The sequence below is a fragment of the Danio aesculapii genome, chromosome 16, assembly GCF_903798145.1.
Source record: "Danio aesculapii chromosome 16, fDanAes4.1, whole genome shotgun sequence".
Classification (NCBI taxonomy): domain Eukaryota; kingdom Metazoa; phylum Chordata; class Actinopteri; order Cypriniformes; family Danionidae; genus Danio; species Danio aesculapii.
Genome location: NC_079450.1, coordinates 55,416,506 through 55,437,264, shown reverse-complemented (window position 1 = coordinate 55,437,264; position 20,759 = coordinate 55,416,506). Strand labels below are relative to the sequence as shown.

The window sequence follows — 20,759 nt, the reverse complement described above, 5'->3', positions numbered from 1 at the left end:
ATTACTGTATATTTTACAGTAAACATATGCGTATAATTTTGTAAATACTAAATGCTGCTGTAAGTGTTAATACAGTATTTTTGCCAAGTCATTTGAACTTTCGTCGATCAAACTGGCAAAAATATTTAATTAAACTATTTATAACTAAACTAAAATAGTTGAAACTTGATTAACTTAAGTTAAAGTAACACAAATACGGTTTATTAAAATTGCATGTCTTTTTATTTACAGTAAAATTGCACAAAGATTCAAATTAGGGTCAAATATGAACAAACTTGATTCAAAATTGTAATTATTTTCGATTCAATTTTAACTTAATGTTTCATTTGGTCCATATTCACCTCAAATTTTAATAAAAAAAAAAACAGTATAAAAAAGTGATCATTTAGTTATTACAACCTTTGTTTTTAGTTAATTGTAACTCATTTAACTAAGTTAATCATATTCTAACTTAATTTTATAAGGTACGCAAGCTGTTTTAAGTCACTGTAATACAATATGAGTTCAAATGGGCCGGCACGGTGGTTCAGTGGTTAGCACTGTTGCCTCACAGCAAGAAGATTGCTGGTTCGAGTCTCGGCTGCAACGGTTGACGTTTCTGTGTGGAGTTTGCATATTCTCCCTGTGTTGGCGTGGGTTTCCTCCGGGTGCTCCGGTTTCCCCCACAGTCCAAACACATGCGCTATAGGGGAATTGATTAACTAAATTGCTCATAGTGTATGTGTGTGAATGTGCCTGGGTGTTTTCCAGTACTGGATTGCGGCTGGAAGGGCATCTGCTGCTTAAAACATATGCTGGAGTAGTTGGTGGTTCATTCTGCTGTGGTGACCCCTGATAAATAAGGGACTAAGCCGTAGGGAAATGAATGAATGTATTTAGGTGGATTGAACATAAAATAATTCAGTTGTCCCTCCAACGACCTCAAGATTTGTGTTGTTTCAGCTCATTTTAAATAAGTAGTTTAAACAAACAGCACACATCATTTTTAAGTGCATGGCAAAGCTACTTAATACTTGTTTACAAAAAAAACCCTCTTTTTTTTCAGCATGTGAGTGGATGCCCTCAGAGCTAACAGGCATGAAATTAAAACTCACGACTTTTTGTATTTCATGGAGTCTTTAAAGTTCATTTTCTTGTATGATATTGATCAGTTTTTGTAGGCAAGCCCACTGTGGTCACAGCGATTGATCGAGTTAGATGATAAATGACAGTCTCGTTTCCCTCAGACGGGACGATGGCCGCTACTTTACTAATTTCCTCTGAGCTGTTCTGCTGCTCGGCTGTAAGCAAGTGTTCCCTGCGGATGCAGAAGTGGATGTATTGTGTTAGCATTGATTATGTAGCTGCTGTGTGATAAATATATCACAGCTTGTGCGGAGTGGGGTGATCAGGTATGCAATGGGCATGCGATGATGGCAAGGTTAGCCACATTTGGAATAGTTAGGGTTTTAAAACTGATCAAATTTTCTGTTCTATCATTCCTGCTTTATATGCAGATGCTAGAGGCCATGATCTTTAGCCTCCTTGTTGGAGCAACCAACTCGCATGCAAAGAATTGCAGGTTTGATCCCAGCTCAGACCGGGTTGGGTGTAGTAGAACTGGTTGGGTAACTCGGGGGCTCGTCCGGGATGGGAGTGAGGTTTAGGAGGGTGAGAGTAACAGAGGCCAGTAACGAAGTGCTATGCAGGTAAGACTCACTCTTCTGACCTCTAAAGGTGATCTAGCGACAGATGCTAGAGGCCAAGGTCTTGAACTTCCTTGTTAGAGGAATCGACTCCCATGCAAAGAAGCACAGGTTTGATCCCAGTTTAGAATGGGTTGGGTGCATTAGGACTAGTGGGATACACTAGGGGGCTTGTCCGGGATGGGAGTGAGGTTTAGAGGGGTGAGTGTAACGGAGGCCACTAGCGAAGTGCAATGCAGATAAACCTCACTCCCCTGACCTCAAAAGGTGCTCTAGCGACAGACGCTAGAGGCCATGGTCTTGAGCCTCCTTGTCAGAGCATCCGACTCCCATGCAAAGAATCGCCGATTCAATCCAAGCTCAGACCAGCTTTGATGCACTAGGTCCGGTGGGTTAGATCCCAGCTCAGACCGGATTGGGTGTAGTAGGACCGGTTGGTTAAACTCGGGGGCTCGTCCGGGATGGGAGTGAGGTTTAGGGGGTGAGTGTAGCAGAGGCCAGCTAGCGAAGTGCTAGGCAGGTAAACCTTACTCCTCTGACCTCTAAATGTGCTCTAGTGGCAGACCCTAGAGGCCATGGCCTTGGGCCTCCTTGTTAGAGCAACTGACTCCCATACAAAGAATCACAGATTCGATCCAAGTTCAGACCAGGTTGGGTGCAGTTGAGCCACTGGGTTACCTGTGGGGGCTCGTCCGGGATGGGGGTGAGTGTAATGGAGGCCAGTTAGCAAAATGCTATGCAGGTAAACCTCAGTCCTCTTACCTCTAAAGGTGCTCTAGCGACAGATGCTAGTCTTTAGCCTCCTTGTTAGAGCAACCGACTCTCATTCAAAGAATCGTAGGTTCTATCCCAGCTCAGACCAGGTCTGGTGCAGTAGGAGCGGTGGTTTACATTTGCCATTTACAGAATTTTAGAATGAAATGCTCCTCATCTGTAGCTATGGCTGCTTTTGAAGCGCTTCATGAAGCTTTGAAACCTATACGAATCTTTAGTTTCGAATCCACCGTCTGTGAATCTTATCTGATTTTCAGAGTGTTAACTATTTAGGGACTTTACAGTACAGTAGGTTCTGAAGTCTGTGCGTTAGGTTACGGCAATGATGAAACAACCTGTAATCTCTATGCATTTCTGTGAAATCTGGAAAGATCTTCACGTCTGATGAAAAGCAGCATATATTCAGCTGGAGGAAAATGCATACTGTAAATGTTTAACTGGGTTTTTGGTACTTACATGAATAAATTATGCAAATGTACACAGTAGTTTCCACAGGAATATTTGGAAGGAAGGAAACTGGGAGAATGACGGAAATGGGAGTATGATTGTTTTAGATTGTACATAAGTAGGCCATGGCTTGGTGTGCATTAAATGAGACTGCATGAATTTAACATTTATATTTGTTTATTTTATGGACAATACACACACACCGGCCACTTTATTAGGTACACCTTACTAGTACTGGGTTGCCTTCAGAACTGCCTTAATCCTTCGTGATATAGGTTCAGCAAGGTACTGGAAATATTCCTCAGAGATTTTGCCCCATATTGACATGATAGCATCACGCAGTTGCTGCAGATTTGTCGGCTGCACATCCATGAAGCAAATCTCCCGTTACACCACAACTCAAAGGTGCTCTATTGGATTGAGACCTGGTGACTGTGGAGGCCATTTGAGTACAGTGAACTCATTGTCATGTTCAAGAAACCAGTCTGAGATGATTTGCACTTTTTGACATGGTGCGTTATCCTGCTGGAAGTAGCCATCAGAAGAGGTAGGCTGTGGCGTTAACACAATGCTCAGTTGGTACTAATGGGCTCACAGTGTGCCAAGTAAATATCCTCCACACCATTACACCACCACCAGCAGCCTGAACCATTGATACAAGGCAGGATGGATCCATGCTTTCATGTTGTTGGCGCCAAATTCTGACCCGACTATCCGAATGTGGCAGCAGAAATCGAGACCTCGGAATGTCTTGTGTTCATGTAGTTGTTGTGATGTCCCATGTGATGTCCCAGGTGCTTCTGTTTACATCATGTGATTCCTTTGTTCAGTTTTCCCGCCATTCATTAGTTTCAGTAGCTCCATCTGTCACACTCCTGTTTGAAATCTGTTTATTCATGTCTTGTGTATTTGTAACCCTGAGTTCAGTTAATTCATTTGTCTGGGATTATTATGTCAAAACTCATTGTCCTGTCAGTATTTGATTTTCCAGTTGGGATGTTCCTGTTGTGAGTGTTATATTGTAAATATGTGTTTCTATAATTCCTGAGATCTGTGCGTTTGTGAGTGGGCGAACTTGTGAAAAGATATGAATATAAGAAAAAAAGCAGATTTACTGAAGCTTTTGGTCAGGTGCTTGATGAGCCACTGATGTTTCTCCATAGGAAACTGATGTATTATGTCACACAAGCCTCAGTTTATCACTGTCAGACATCGGCCTGCATGATGGATGATGGATATTTAGTGTGTGTGTGTGTGTGTGTGTGTGTGTGTGTGTGATTTTTCTCTGGAGAAAGTGAGTTGTTACCTGTTGTCTGTCCAGTGTCTGTTACCTCTGACCTTTAGTAACTTTGTTTGTGGACATGCAGAAAAATCAATATTGCATTAATATTGTACATACCTGTATGCTTCAAAATTACAACTCCGTGCTAAAATACAGTGGAGATTTCAAGAATATGCAGTTGAAGTCAAAACTATTGGCCTGTTTTGTTTCTTTTTCAAATATTTCCCAAATGATGTTTAACAGATTCAGGGATTTTTCCTCAGTATTTCCTTTAATATTGTTTCTTCTGGAGAAAGTCTTATTTGTTTTATTTCGGCTAGAATAAAAGCAGCATAAAACAATTTTAAGGTCAATATTATTAGCCCTTTAAGAAATATTTGTTTTGGATTGTCTACAGAACAAACCACTGTTATACAATGGCTTGCCTAATTACCCAAGCTTAACCTTATTAAGCTAGTTAAGCCTTAAATGTCACTTTAAGCTGAATACTAGTATTTTGAAAAATATCTGCAAGATCTAAGATTATCCACTGCAAAAAACATATGCTGGAATAGTTGGCGGTTCATTCCGCTGGGGCAACCCCTGATAAATGAGGGACTAAGCTGAAGAAAAATGAATGAATGTTTTATATGAGCACCCATGGTCTAAAATCTGTATATTGGAGATATAATTTTCAAAAACAGCATTGTTTTGTATCCTTCGATAATTTTATTAAATGTTATGATGATCATATTTAAAGTTATGCTCAATATATCAGCATTCAAATGAAAGGGAAGTATTGAAAGTGAAGTATTGCAGCCACTGTCACCACTGGCTTGCTTGGTTTAGAATTTGCAGAGCTGCACATCGATGGATTTGCTCTTCAGTGTTTGGACTTTCAGCAGCAAAAATTAAACCACACTGAACTGAACTGAACTTCAACTCTGAAAACTGGACTGACACAGTTTCAATTTACTAGAGCTTCCATGTTAAGCTGCTTTGACAATCTACGTTGTAAAAGCGCTATAAAAAATAAACATGAATTGAACTGAATATGATGATCAGGTTAACCAGTAGTGGTAGAGTTTACAAGATACACTGTAAACGTTAACACACATTTCCTAAAAAGCAGAAAAATTAAGAGACATTTAGTTCATATTATTCTGAATCCACTAGAGCAGATTGTTTGATTATTTCATCTTGTATTCCTCTTTATATATATATATATATATATATATATATATATATATATATATATATATATATATATATATATATATATATATATATATATATATATATATATATATATATATATCAGAGCATCTTGTCTTTTACAGGAAATGCATAGGGAGATTTGCTCCAACTGCTCTGTATTTATTTTGCTTTCTTCATCTGCACCTATTTTTACTCTTAAAATCTCTTTCACATTACGCTGTTGGAGCCTTTTGTGCTGGAATCAGACAGAAATAACAGAGATCTGCTAACATTTAAATTTATATTCTGCAGCTCTCACACTTAATACACTTCATTGAACATGTACGACATCATATATTTACTATATAACTGCAGGTTAGCTGTGTTTATACAGTTAGGTCCATAAATATTTGGACATCGACACAATTCTTACATTTTTGGCTCTATACACCAACACGATGGGTTTGAAAAGAAACAAACAAGATGTGCGTTCCAGACTTCAGGCTGTGATTGACTGCAAATGATTTGTAACCAAGTATTAAAAAGTGAAAGTTTGATTTAAAACTATTATTCTGTTCAGCTACTTTTGGACCCTTAACAAGTGGGAGGCACATATGCTAACTGTTGTAATTCCTACAGCATTTAGCTGATTCGGATGTAAATACCCTGAATTTAAAGCTGACAGTCTGCAGTTAAAGTACATCTTGTTCGTTTCATTTCAAACCTATTGTGTTGCTGTATTAATCCAAACAATGTTAGAATTGTGTTGATGTCCCAATATTTATGGAACTAACTGTATATAATCACTTTAACTAGTAAAAGCTACTTGTTACTAGTTACAGTAAGTTAAAGTACTAGTTAAAGAATATAGTAACTAATAAAGCCATGGTGTCTAATAACCTGTAACTTTTATGAATTTGATTGTAGTGCAATAATGTGCACCTTTTGTGAAGCTGCTTTGAAACAATGAAGATTGTGAAAAGAGCTATACAAATACACTTGAATTAAATTAAAAGTTCTTAGTTTAATTCCAGACTTTTAAGTGTTAAGGCTGAGGTGACATGATCGCGCAAACTGAACACCCGTCTACGCCACTGGTCTAATCAAAGGAGGCTTGGAACAGGTGTGTGTGTGTGGTGCATGACAGGACTTGTAGTCCGTATGAAGGAAGAAGGATAGTCCATGTGAATATTCTCCAGTGATCTATGATGGTCAGATCGCTGGTGATTGTTACATTACAGTTAACACATACCTTTAAATTTGAGAGATTATATGCTTTGACTCGAACCCTTTTTGTGACTCAAACTCATATTTGCATGTTTATAACTTCTCCCTTTGTACGTGTCATCAGAGAGAGAAAGCCCCACCCACTAGTGACCATCTCTAAACACTTTAGCATAAGATTTTAGTCTTGTTTATGAATCTGCCACTATGCTGACACACAGGCATTTATAACTCCGCCCTTTTCTGAAAAGAGCACTCAATCAATCTCATTTGAATTTAAAGCGACAGTCACAAAAAAAAAACATCTTGTAGAAATGGACATAATAGGTCTCCTTTAATCAGAAACATTGCTTTTCCACACTGTTACAAGCATGCTGTAGGCATTGTTTTAACATTAATCATCACATCTCTTGACTTACATTGAGTGTAAACACAACAGTATAGAGTTGTGTACTGTAAAGCCTTTATTTACACTGTCTTGCGGGGTCATTTAAATGCCTGAGCCTCCAGTGAGTGTAAGTAAAGCAGTGAATGGAGCTCCAGTCTGACATATGGTGAGTCAACAGGGCCAAACTGCTGACCGACCCGAGCAAAACACTTCAATCTCTGCACGCTGAGCTTCACTGCTCCCCTGGGCTTGATTGATTGATTCGCCAGCCAATCAGAACACATCAGTCCCCGACACTAAAGGCATCCATTTATATACAGCCTGTCAAGTGGACGCTGTAGTGCAGATTGAGCTTCTGGAAGGAGTCTGGAGATGTATATTCACTATATATATATACTGTTAATTCTTTAATATTTTTCTGTTCTGTTTAACAGAGATATTTTGATATAGACACATTTCTAAACATAATAGTTTTGACAGCTAATTTCTAATAACTGATTTATTTTATCTTTACTAGTTGTCCTGTCATGATGACAGCACGCAATATTTGACTAGATATCTATTAAGACACTAGTATTCAGCTTAAAGTGACATTTAAAGGCTTAACTAGCTTAATAAGGTTAAGTTCAGGTAATTAGGCAAGCCATTGTGTAATGATAGTTTGTTCTGTAGACAATTGAAATAAAATATTGCTTAAGGGGGCTAATGATACCAGTATTCAGCTTAAAGTGACATTTAAAGGCTTAACTAGCTTAATAAGGTTAGAATCGGGTTATTAGGCAGGCCATTCTATAATGACAGTTTGTTCTGTAGACAATTGGAATAAAATGTTGCTTAAGGGGGCTAATAATATTGACCTGAAAATATTGTTAAAACTATTAAAAACTGCTTTTATTCTAGCCGAAATAAAACAAATAAGACTTTCTCCAGAAGAAAAAATATTTTTTCTATCAGAAGAAGGAAATACTGTGAAAAATTCCTTGCTCCACTAAATATAACTATAAATATTTAACAGGAGGGTTAATAATTTTTGCCCTCAACTGTGTATACATTGGTCCCTCGCTATAATGCGGTTCACCTTTTGCGGCCTCGCAGTTTCGTGGATTTCTTTAGTGCAATTTGACATGCTTTCTTTTTATTTTTACAGCACATTGTGTTATAAGTCCTGATTGGCTGTAGACTAATGTCAATCATTCTCTTTCATGTCATTTCTCCTGTACAGTACAGAATGCGTTCAGCTTGCCAAATGTACACATTTGCTAGCAGTGTGACACAGAAGTGCTGAACTTCTTGTAAGTTTTCTCCCCAACAAACCCCATCGTGTCGATGAAACATTCTGCACAGTTAAAGGCACCCAAAAGTTGGACTTCTGGACATGCAAGAGGTAGAAGTTACGCAGCAGTAGGGCGCTATTATGGAATAAATAAATCTTCGGTTTGTAACATAAAGAAAGAGGAAATAACATAAGGACGACAGCTTCAATAAGGATACAAAAAGGGTTGTAATTGTCCACAACAAGACCCTCATAATTATGGAGTCTGCTTTAGCTTTATGGATCAGTGACTGCAGGAAAAATGTTAATGCCTGTCTGAGAAAAGTGTGTAAAGTATGTAGTGAGGGGTTTTACAGCTTTAAAACGTCTATAATATTTGTAAAAAAAGCTGATTACTCTGAAGATTTCGCGTATCGCAGGTTATTTTTAGAATTACGATTTAACGCGGGACCACTGTACATACATATAGATACACACAAACACACACAGACTGGTATTTTTTTGTGTCACATTCAATAATGAAGCACAATAAAGACAATGTTGTTGTTTTTTTTTTGTATTAATTCTTGTTTGAATGCTAAAGTTGAAGGGATGTTGTGATATACTTGATATTCGTCTAGTATTGTTGAATGCGTAGATTTTGAGCCTAGAAATAAATAGTTTAATTAACATCTCTTGGTGGCTCAGTGGTCGCCTAACAGCAAGAAGGTTGCTGGTTCAACTTCCAGCTGGGCATTGTTGGCATTTCTGTGTGGAGTTTGCATGTTCTCCCCGTTTTGACATGGGCTTCCTCCGGGTGCTCCGGTGTCCCCCACAGTCAAAACACATGCGCTATAGGGGAATTGATGACCTAAATTGGCAGAAGTGTGTGTGTGTGTGTGTGTGTGTGTGGGTGTTTTCCAGCACCGGGTTGCGGCTGGAATGGCATCCACTGTATAAAACGTATGCTGGAATAATTAATGAACGAATGAATGAATCTCTCTCTCTCTCTTTTTTTTCTTCAGGGGGCATATTTGAATCTATCGAAAGTGGTCCATCAGGTGCTGAAGAACTTGCCTTTAAGTTTGCTTTAAATACAATCAACAGGAACAGAACTTTACTGCCAAACACCACACTCACATACGACATCCAGCGGATAAACATCCACGACAGCTTCGAGGCCTCCAGAAAAGGTAAAGTGTCTCCAACTGCCTGTCTAATCAAAACTATTCATTTAATAATTATTACTCCTGCGTAATTTGGTTTCTTTTTCAAATATTTCCCAAATTATGTTTAACCGAGCAAGGAATATCTCACAGTATTTCCCATAATATTTTTTTTCTTCTGGAGAAAGTCTAATTTGTATTATTTTGGCTGGAAGCAGATCTTAATTTTTTGCAAAACTATTTTATGGTCAATATTATTAGCCCCCTTAAGCTATATTTGTTTCAATTGTCTACTTAACAAACTTTCATTACAGAATGGCTTGCCTAATTACCCGATCTTAACCTTATTAAGCCTTTAAATGTCACTTTAAGCTGAATACTAGTATCCTGAAAAATACCTAGTAAAATATTATGTGCTGTCATCATGACAAAGATAAAAGAAATCAGTTATTAGAAATGAGTTATTAAAACTATCATAATTAGAAATGTGTTGAATAAAATCTTCTTTCTGTTAAGCAGAAATTGAAGAAAAAAGTATACGGGAGGGCTAATAATTCTGGCTTCAACTGTATTTGAGAGACTGAACTCACTGAAGTGTGTTTCTGCTGCATATGCAGAGAGAATGGATTGGTTTTAGGTAATGATTCAGAAGGGGTGATTCAGTAAATACCCATGAGACAGGACTGCAGGCTGCCGTCATCTGTCATTTACACGCTGGGGAAACATCTGAATTCTCTTATAATCATTATACACTTCATTAGCCGCTGCCACTGGAACTGCACTGCTTTCCATGCCACTTTATTTAAAGATTACAAAGATGCAATTAAACGCAGCGGCTCTGCCAGAAAACTGGGGGTAATAAAAGTACAGTAAATGAGCTCAGTGTTAACATTGTTGCAAAAAAATGATTATTTTGGACAGCATTGTAACTTTACACTTGCGGATTGGGCTCTGCACTTTTGGCAGCTTGTGAATATATTATATTATTAACAACATTACATTTAATCCACCGTCTGAGCATGGAATGATCAGAACAAACCTATTATTCTTACAATTGCAAAAATAAAATAGAATAAAATAAAAACATCAATAAAATAAAACAAAAAATAAATACAATAAGCAAAGCTTTTTATGAAAGTTTTAATAAAAATAAATTGAATAAATGCAATCGACTTAAATAAAATTAAAAAAGAAAGAAATAAATACAATAAAAAGATTAAATTATAATAAATTAAAAATACAATTAGCAAAGCATTATTAAAAGATTAAAAGTAAAAATAAAATAAATACAATCAAAAATAAAATAAATACAATTAAATCAAATTTAAGTAATTAGAAATACAATAAAATCATGACAAAAATTAGCAAAGGATTATTAAAAATCAAAATAAAATAAAAATAATAAAATCAAATAAATAAAAATAAAACAAATACAATTAAATACAATTTAAATATATAGAAATAAAATAATGATAAAATAAAAATAAAATTAGCCAAGCATTATTAAAGATAAAAATAAAATAAATAGAATTAAATAAAATAAAAAATAAATAAATAAAATAAAATAAATGCAATTAAATACAACTCAAATTAAATAGAAATAAAGTTTAATAATAATAATACAATAAAATTAGCAAACCATTATTAAAATAAAAATAAAATAAATAGATTTAAATAGAATTAAGGATAAATAGAAATAAAGTAGAATAAATGCAATTAAATAAAATTAAAAATAAATAGAAATAAAATATAATAATAATAAAAATTTGCAAACCATTATTAATTATTAAAATAGAAAAATAAAATAAATACAGTTAACACAAATTTAAAATAAAATAAATAAAATTAAATGAAATTTTAATAAGCAAAAATAAAATATCAATAAAATATAAATGAAATAAAATAAAAATCAATACAAAAATAAATTATCACACAAAAATAATATAAATCTAAAAATAATATCTAGATCTAAAATCTTAATTTTTAACTTCTAAACTTGTAATTGTAAAAAATTAAAGGGATAGTTCACGCAAAAAATAAAAACTCTATCATCAGTTTATTCATATAGCACATGCAAAGTAAAATAATATAATATAATGTAATACAGTATAATATAATATAATATAATATAATATAATTTAATATAATATAATATAATATAATATAATATAATATAAAATAATTTAATATAATGTAATATAATATAATATAATATAATATAATATAATATAATATAATATAATTTAATATAATATAATATAATATAATGTAATGTAATGTAATGTAATGTAATATAATATAATGTAATGTAATGTAATGTAATGTAATATAATTTAATATAATATAATATAATATAATATAATATAATGTAATATAATATAATATAATATAAAATAATATGATATAATATAATATAATATAATTAATATAATATAATGCAGTATAATATAATATATATGATGATAATACTCAATGATGGGCAGTATTAAATAAATCTGAGTATTTCTGTGACGCAGATTCAGTGTATGCCTACTTACACATAAACTAGAATCCAGAAGGTGACTAAAGCAGTTCTTCATCACTGTGTGTTGTGTTTGTCCAGCTTGTGACCAGCTCTCTCTGGGAGTGGCTGCCATTTTCGGGCCCTCGCACAGCTCCTCTGCCAACGCGGTGCAGTCCATCTGTAACGCTCTCGGGGTGCCACACATACAGACCAAGTGGAAGCACCAAGTGTCAGACAACCGAGACTCCTTCTACGTCAACCTGTACCCCGACTTCTCCTCCCTCAGCAGGGCCATTTTAGACCTGGTGCACTTCTTCAAGTGGAAAACGGTCACCGTGGTTTATGACGACAGCACAGGTGAGAGCTAGTTTACTGCTGTAGCACACTATGCACTACAATGGAAGTCAAAATCATTTGCCCTCTGTTGAATTTTTTTATTATTATTATTAATCTTTAAAGATGTTTAACCGAGCAGTATTTATTATATATTTTTTTCTTCCGGAGAAAGTCTTATTTGTTTTATTTTGGCTAGAATAAAAGCATTCATAAAAATAAAAAAAATATTTTTTTTTTTTACATTTTAAGGTCAATAATATTAGCCCCCTTAATCAATATATATATATATATATATATATATATATATATATATATATATATATATATATATATATATATATATATATATATATATATATATATATATATATATATATATATATGTCTACAGAATAAACCACTGTTATACAATGGCTTGCCTAATTACCCAAACTTAACCTAATTAAACCTTTAAATGTCACTGTATACTAGTATATTGAAAAAAAAATCTGGTCAAATATTATGTGCTGTCATCATGGCAAAGATAAAATAAATCAGTTAATAGATGTGAGTTAACTATTATGTTTAGAAATGTGTTTTATTTAAACAGAAATTGGGGAAAAAATAAACAGGGGGGCTAATAATTCTGGAGTTCTAATAATTCTGACTTCAGCTGTAAGCACTTATGCACTTACTTAAACTATTAAATGCACTTAAACTGTTAAAAACAACCCAAAAACAACCCAAGTTTACTAATGTGCTTCACAATAACTCGAAACTACAAACAACAAGTGTAAGTCAAAGACAAAAACAAGTAAAAAATAAATAAATTAAATAAATAAAAAAAAACATTTAACCACAAAAGACAGTAAAATATTAAATAAAATCAAACTCTTTTATTTAAATTTCTGTCAAACAGGAAAGTTTTTAACATGGATTTAAAAACATTGAGCCTAGACTTGGCAATCAACAAAAGTAAAAAAAAAGTCTCAAAAAAGTCTCAAAAGAAGAAGTGAAAAGTCTCAAAAATGTCTCAAAAAGAAGTCTCAAAAGCCTCAAAGTTTTTAAAAAATCTCAAAGAAAGTCTCAAATAATTCTCAAAGTCTCAAAAAAGTCTCAAGAAAGTCTCGAAGCCTCATGTTTTTAAAAAGTCTCAAAAACGTCTCAAAGGTCTCCAAAAAAGCCTCAAAAGTTAAAAAAGTCTGAAAAAAGGTCTCAAAGGTTTTTTAAAAAAGTTGCAGTCTCAAAAAAAGAAAAAAAAAGGCTCAAAATAATCTCAAAAGTCTCAAAAAGTCTGAAAAGAGTATCAAAAATTTTGAAAAGAAGTCTCTAAAAAAGTTTCAAACATGTCAAAGATCTCAAAAAGTCTCCAAAAAAGTCTAAAAAAAGCCTAAAATTTTTTCTCAAATTCTCAAAAGAGTATCAAAAAGTCTAAAAAAAGGTCTCTAAAAAGTAAAAAAAAAGTAAGTCTCAAAGTCTCAGAAAAGTCTCACGAAAGTTTTTTTTTAAAAGTTTCAAAGACTCAAAAAAAGTCTAAAATGTATTAAAAAAAGTCTCAGTCTCAAAAGAGAAAAAGTTTCAAATGTCTCAAAGATCAAAAAAATAGTCTCAAAAGAGGATCAAAGAGTCTAAAAAGAAGTCTCTAAAATAAATTATTTTTTAAAAATCTCAAAAAAGTCTTAAAAAAGTTAAAAAAAAGTTAGTCTTAAAAATGTCTAAAACGTATCAATAAATAAAAAAGTCTCAAAATAGTTCTAAAAAAGGCTAAAAAAAAGTCTCAAAGTCTTAATTTGGTCAAATCTCCAGTTGGTGAAATTATTGACCAAACTACCCAATAGTGCTAACATAAGTATAACCACATTCACCATTGGGAGGTGGCAAAATCAATTACGTAGGAGAATTTTGCTTTCACAATACAACATAAATCAAGTAATCCAACCTCAGTGACAAAAAGCTGCACCCCTTCTGCTAAGTGAGCAAATCTCAGATTACTGAGTGTGTGATGTCTTCAACACACACTTATTTTTAACCGTTAAATAAGTGCATCATGTGGGTATTTAAAGTGCATTTATTCTTTGTTAAAACTGCTGGGTTCCACACAATTCCCATATGTTGTTATCATGTTGTCTTAATTTAACTTAATCGTTTTTACAAATGTAAGTAAATTAACAATAAAAAAGTATGTTGTCCCCCTAAAAAAACTCAAGAATTGTGTTGAGCATGCAACAATAATTATTTAAGTGTACGATTTGGGACTGGGCTTTTGTATGATTTCAGTACTGGCTTGTGACTGGAAAGGCATCCCCTGCGTAAAACATATGCCGGAATAGTTGGTGGTTCATTCCACTGTGGTGACCCCTGACAAATAAGGGAAGCAAAAAAATGAAGCATTTGGGATGCACCTATTGTGATTATTCTCCAGACTTGACCCTTTGGCCCGAACTTTGTCCCCCATTCCCTGGTCTCCGTCTGGCCTACAGTTCGTCCAAACCCTCCCTGGTTGATGGGCTCTGTTTGAACAGTAGGCAGCAAGTGGTGTCGCAGTCAGAGGTACATTCGCCATATGCCAGAGGTCGCCTCAGGAGCAAACTCGCCAGCTAGAGGATTTGCTGCCAGATTTTTCTCGTTCGCTATTCTGCACAGCAACAACACACTGTTATTTGGCGACACTGTCTTCATGTGTGGCCCAACAAAGGCCGAGGGATATTTGATGTTTTATTATGGAAGCTTGTTTCCACTATGGAATTAAACAAATATATATTAATAATAAAATAATAGTACAATAATAATAATAAAATATAAAAGTAATAATAATAATAATAATCACAATTATCATGAAAATATTCATTCATTCATTCATTTTCTTTTTGGCTTAGTCCCTTTATTAATCCGGGGTCGCCACAGCGGAATGAACCGCCAACTTATCCAGCATATGTTTTACCCAGCGGATGCCCTTCCAGCCCCAACCCATCTCTGGGAAACATCCACGCACACTCATTCACACTCATACACTAAGGAGGTGGAAACTGGTGCACCCGGAGGAAACCCACGCGAACGCAGGGAGAACATGCAAACTCCACACAGAAACGCCAACTGACCCAGCCGAGGCTCGAACCAGCAACCTTCTTACTGTGAGGCGACAGCACTACCTACTGCACCACTGCGTCACCCATGAAAATATTAATAATAATAATGTTTTCCGTATACAATTCACATTTTGTTTAGGAATTGTGTATGCATACAAGCTTGTTTCAAATATGGAATGAATGAATAAATGAATGAATTATTAACTACAACAACAACAACAACAATATAATAATAATAATAATAATAATAATAATAATAATAATAATAATAATAATAATAATAATAATAATAATAACAACAATAATAATAATATTATTATTAATAATAATAATAATAATAATAATAATAATAATAATAATAATAACAATATAATAATAATAATAATAATAATAATAATAATAATAATAATAATAATAATAATAATAATAATAATAATAACAATAAGAATAATAATAATAATAATAATAATAATAATAATATTAATAATAATAATAATAATAATAATAATAATAATAATAACAATAAGAATAATAATAATAATAATAATAATAATAATAATAATAATAATAATAATAATAATAATAATAATAATAATAATAACAATAAGAATAATAATAATAATAATAATAATAATAATAATAATATTAATAATGATGATAATAATAATGGTTCACTTACACAATTAATTTTTTTTTTCCAGAATTGTGTTTGCATACAACAATTCTTTATTTTAGTATTATATTATATTATATTATATTATTATATTATATTATATTATATTATATTATATTATTATATTATATTATATTATATTATATTATATTATATTATATTATATTATATTATATTATATTATATTAGTTTATATTATATTATATTATTATGTTATATTATATTATATTATATTATATTATATTATATTATATTATATTATATTATATTATATTATATTATATTAGTTTATATTATATTATATTATATTATATTATATTATATTATATTATATTATATTATATTATATTATATTATATTAGTTTATATTATATTATATTATTATGTTATATTATATTATATTATATTATATTATATTATATTATATTATATTTTATTATATTATATTATATTATATTAGTTTATATTATATTATATTATATTAGTTTATATTATATTATATTATTATGTTATATTATATTATATTAGTTTATATTATATTATATTATATTATATTATATTATATTATATTATATTATATTAGTTTATATTATATTATATTATATTATATTATATTATATTATATTATATTATATTATATTATATTATATTATATTAGTTTATATTATATTATATTATTATGTTATATTATATTATATTAGTTTATATTATATTATATTATATTATATTATATTATATTATATTATATTATATTATATTATATTATATTATATTATATTAATTTTATGATAATGGTTTTGAGAGTAAAGATTAGTACTTTATTAACACAACACAATAATAAAATAACAAACGAACAAACGAACGAATGAACGAACGAACGAACAAACGAATGGCTTCTTAATTTAAGATTCATTTAATCACAATCCAAATCAATGCAAACCAAGTTATAAACCACTCATTTACTAAACAATTGTACACTAAAGTGCTCTCTCATACTGTATATTACATCCACGAAAATCCATACAAAATTATTGTGCTTATTGCATTGTGTGCAAATCATCTGCAAATGTATTGATTTCAGCAATTAGTCTGTCAAAGAAACACAATTATTCACCATGCAATTCCCCAATTTCTGTTTAACAGAAAGAAGATTTTTTGAACACATTTCTGAACATAATAGTTTAATAACTCATCTTTAATAACTAATTTATTTTCTCTTTGTCATGATGACAGTAAATAATATTAGACTAGATATTCTTCAAGACACTTCTATACAGCTTAAAGTGACATTTCAAGGCTTAACTAGCTTAATAAGGTTAAGTTCGGGTAATTAGGCAAGCCATTGTATAGCATTGGTTTGTTCTGTACAAATTCAAAACAAATATTGCTTAAGGGGGCTAATAATATTGACTTTAAAATGATTTAAAAAAGATTAATAACTGCTTTTATTCTAGCCAAAATCAAACAAATAAGACTTTCTCCAGAAGAAAAAACATTATAGGAAATACTGTGAAAAATTCTTGAATCTGTTGAACATCATTTAGGAAATATTCGAAAAAGAAAACAAAATTCAAAGGAGGGTGAATAATTTTGACTTCAGCTGTATGATGGACACAAGAACAGACAGGATAATGTGTAAACCCTCACACAAGCTGGAGTCCTGCGTTTTTCTGTACAACGGCTTCATGAACGAATGCAAACAAGCAAATCAATAGCAATAATGGCGTTCCCTAATGGCTCTGCTCTGAAATGGAAAACGTGGACTGACAGCCGGCAACACAAAGCTCTGTCAACACGGCTCAGCTGTCGGCTTCGAAATGTTGTTAGAAAAATGAGCGTGAAGCACACACAGCGTTTTCCACATGCCATACACTCTTGAAAGCAGAAAGGTTTTTATTTCTGCAGCGATGCCATTGGATTAACCTTACAGTGAACTGTTCCTGAAGGGATAGTTCAGCCAAAACATGAACATTCAGTCATTATTTACTCTCCCTCAAGTGGTTTCAAACCTTTATGAGTGTCTTTCTTCTGTTGAACACAAAATTCAACAAATCTCAACTCAACAAAACTCTTTGACTAAATGTTGACTTATTTGAATAAAATAAAATAAAATTAGTAAAGCATTATTAAAAAATATCATTAAAAATAAAATAAATAGAAACAAAATAAAATAATAATAAAATAAAATTAGAAATGAAATAAAATTAAAATAAATACAATTAAATAAAATAAAAAAATACAAAAATAAAATAAGCAAAGCCTTAATAAAACTTAAAATTAAATAAATGTAAAAAAAAATAATAAATACAATTAAATAAAATAAAAAAATACAAAATAAAATAAGCAAAGCCTTATTAAAACTTAAAATTAAATAAATGTAAATAAAATAAAATAAAATAAATACAATTAAATATAATTAAAAATAAATAGAAATAAAAAGTAAAATAATAAAAAATTTAATTAATGTAAAAATAAATTAATAAAATTAAATAAAATTAAAATTACATAAAATACAATTAGCAAAGCATTATAAAAATTTTTAATAAAAATAAAAATGTAATAAATACAATTAAATGAACTAAAAAATAAATTAAAATTCAATTAATTTAAGAAACAAATTTTACTTAAGCGTGTTCAGATTTACTAGATATATGTGATATGTATGCAGATTTGCGCACATTTCAATGAGTAATACTTTATTTGTCTAATACAAAAAAAAAAGACATTTGGAATTCAATATTTGATCATTCAACTGGTGAAGTATGGCATTATTTATTTATTTATTTATTTATTTATTTATTTACTTATTTATGTGCTATATTCAACTGCAGTGTCAAAAAAGTAAAAGTACTCTTTCTTTACTCTCCATCAAAAGTGTGTCGGAAACCTGTCACCATTGACAACCAGTAGAATAAGAAATATAATAGAAGTCAATGTCTACCGGTTTCCAACATTTTTCAAAATATCTTCTTTTATGGTCAACAAGAATAAAAGGAACTCATTATAGTTTACACCGCAACAAATGTTTTTCTTACTTCAATGTTTGTCTTGATCTAGTCCAAATAACATTAATATTTAAAATAAAATAGAAAATCAAATTAGCAAAGCATTAAAGCATTTTAAATTTAAAATATATAAAAACAATAAAATAAAATAAATAAAATCTAATTATCAGTGTTTGTCTTGATCAAGAAGCATTTTCTAGACTAGCAAAACATATCGTCTTTTTTTAAAAAAAAGTTTAAGAATTGATATGCCAAAATTAAGTGAGATTTTCCTTAAAATAAGCAAAATAATCAAACTTTTTTTCCTTTTGACATAAAATTATTTTGCTAGTTTTATTTGTATGTATTATTTTTCAATGCAGAACAATGTAACAAATGATACCATATATATTTTGGTTGAACTATATAATATATATATAATATAATATAATATATATAATAATTAAGAACGTCTGTTTTCCAGCTGAATGGTTCTATGGCAAATAAAAGACTCTACATTAATCCATCAATGCCAAAAAAATCATCTTTATTTGTAAGATACCACGATGATAGTAGATACAGGATTAGACAAAGAGTTAAAGGGGAGCTTAAGGCAGCTGATATATGCAAGCGCAGAACAAAAACGAGCTCTATTAGCGAGACGTGTCTGCTATAAAAGAGCGCTGATAATTTATACTTTGATATGCAAGTTGTCAAAGCAAACGCGAGTCGTCTAAAGCAGTGTGTGTCTGCATTGCAGAAAACAAATGCTGCTAAATTATTTAATGTGCCAAGGGAAACGCATTAATAGGTTATGCATATGCCATTCGTGGACGAACCGCATCCGCAGAGAGGAACAGAGCAAATCAACATTGCAAATCTGAATGAAGAGAAGTCACTCTATTAAATGAACTACTAATTGTGTGTTAAAAGAATATCTGTTGTATTTTCTCTACTAATAAAACTAATTCTGAGTGCCCTATCCTAGTTTTAGGAACAACAAATGATACAGTTGATCATTTGGGATCAGAAGTGGCTTATATGAAAGGCAAAGTCCTCAATATTGTGCTTATTTAACCAAAAGTAAGGTCTGACTCTGCTTAGACTAAAGTCTCGTCACTCAATCACTCAATGACTCAAATCACTGATTAATAAAGTCATCTGGAATGCCAAAGATAGTGTTCTTGCAGGACTCCCAGAGTTCATCAAGATTCTTTGGATTCATCTTAAATGCTTCCTCCTTCATCTAACCCCAGACATGCTCAATAATGTTCATGTCTGGTGACTGGGCTGGCCAATCCTGGAGCACCTTGACCTTCTTAGCCTTCAGGAGCTTTGATGTGGAGGATGAAGTATGAGAAGGAGCGCTATCCTGCTGAAGAATTCATCCTCTCCTGTGGTTTGTAATGTAATGGGCAGCACAAATGTCTCGATACCTCAGGCTGTTGATGTTGATCATCCACTCTGCAGAGCTCTCACACGCCCCCATACTCCCTGCTGAAAAATCCAGCTTAAACCAGCCTAGGCTGGTTGGCTGGTTTTAGCTGGTTGACCAGCCTGGTTTTAGAGGGGTTTTGGCCATTTCCAGGCTGGTTTCCAGCTATTTCCAGCCTGGTCTTAGCTGGTCAGGCTGGAAAATGACCAGCTAAATCCAGCTAAAACCAGCTTGACCAGCCTGGTTTAAGCTGGACATAGCTGGTTTAGGCTGGGCTCCCAGCCTAACTAGGCTGGTTAAGCTGGTTTTAGCTGGTCATCTCCTAGCCTGACCAGCTAAGAAAAGCTGAAAATGACTGGAAACCAGCCT

The 20,759-nt window shown here is 32.0% G+C and overlaps 1 protein-coding gene across 1 annotated transcript in view; it reads left to right on the top strand.

The window, feature by feature from the left end:
• grik2 (glutamate receptor, ionotropic, kainate 2) overlaps nt 1-20,759 on the top strand; it is a 309,147-nt gene that overhangs the window by 84,288 nt on the left and 204,100 nt on the right. Inside the window, exons 2-3 of the mRNA XM_056475005.1 lie at nt 9,254-9,421; nt 11,997-12,254. Coding sequence (XP_056330980.1) covers nt 9,254-9,421; nt 11,997-12,254 — 426 coding nt within the window. The remainder of the gene's footprint in view (nt 1-9,253; nt 9,422-11,996; nt 12,255-20,759) is intronic.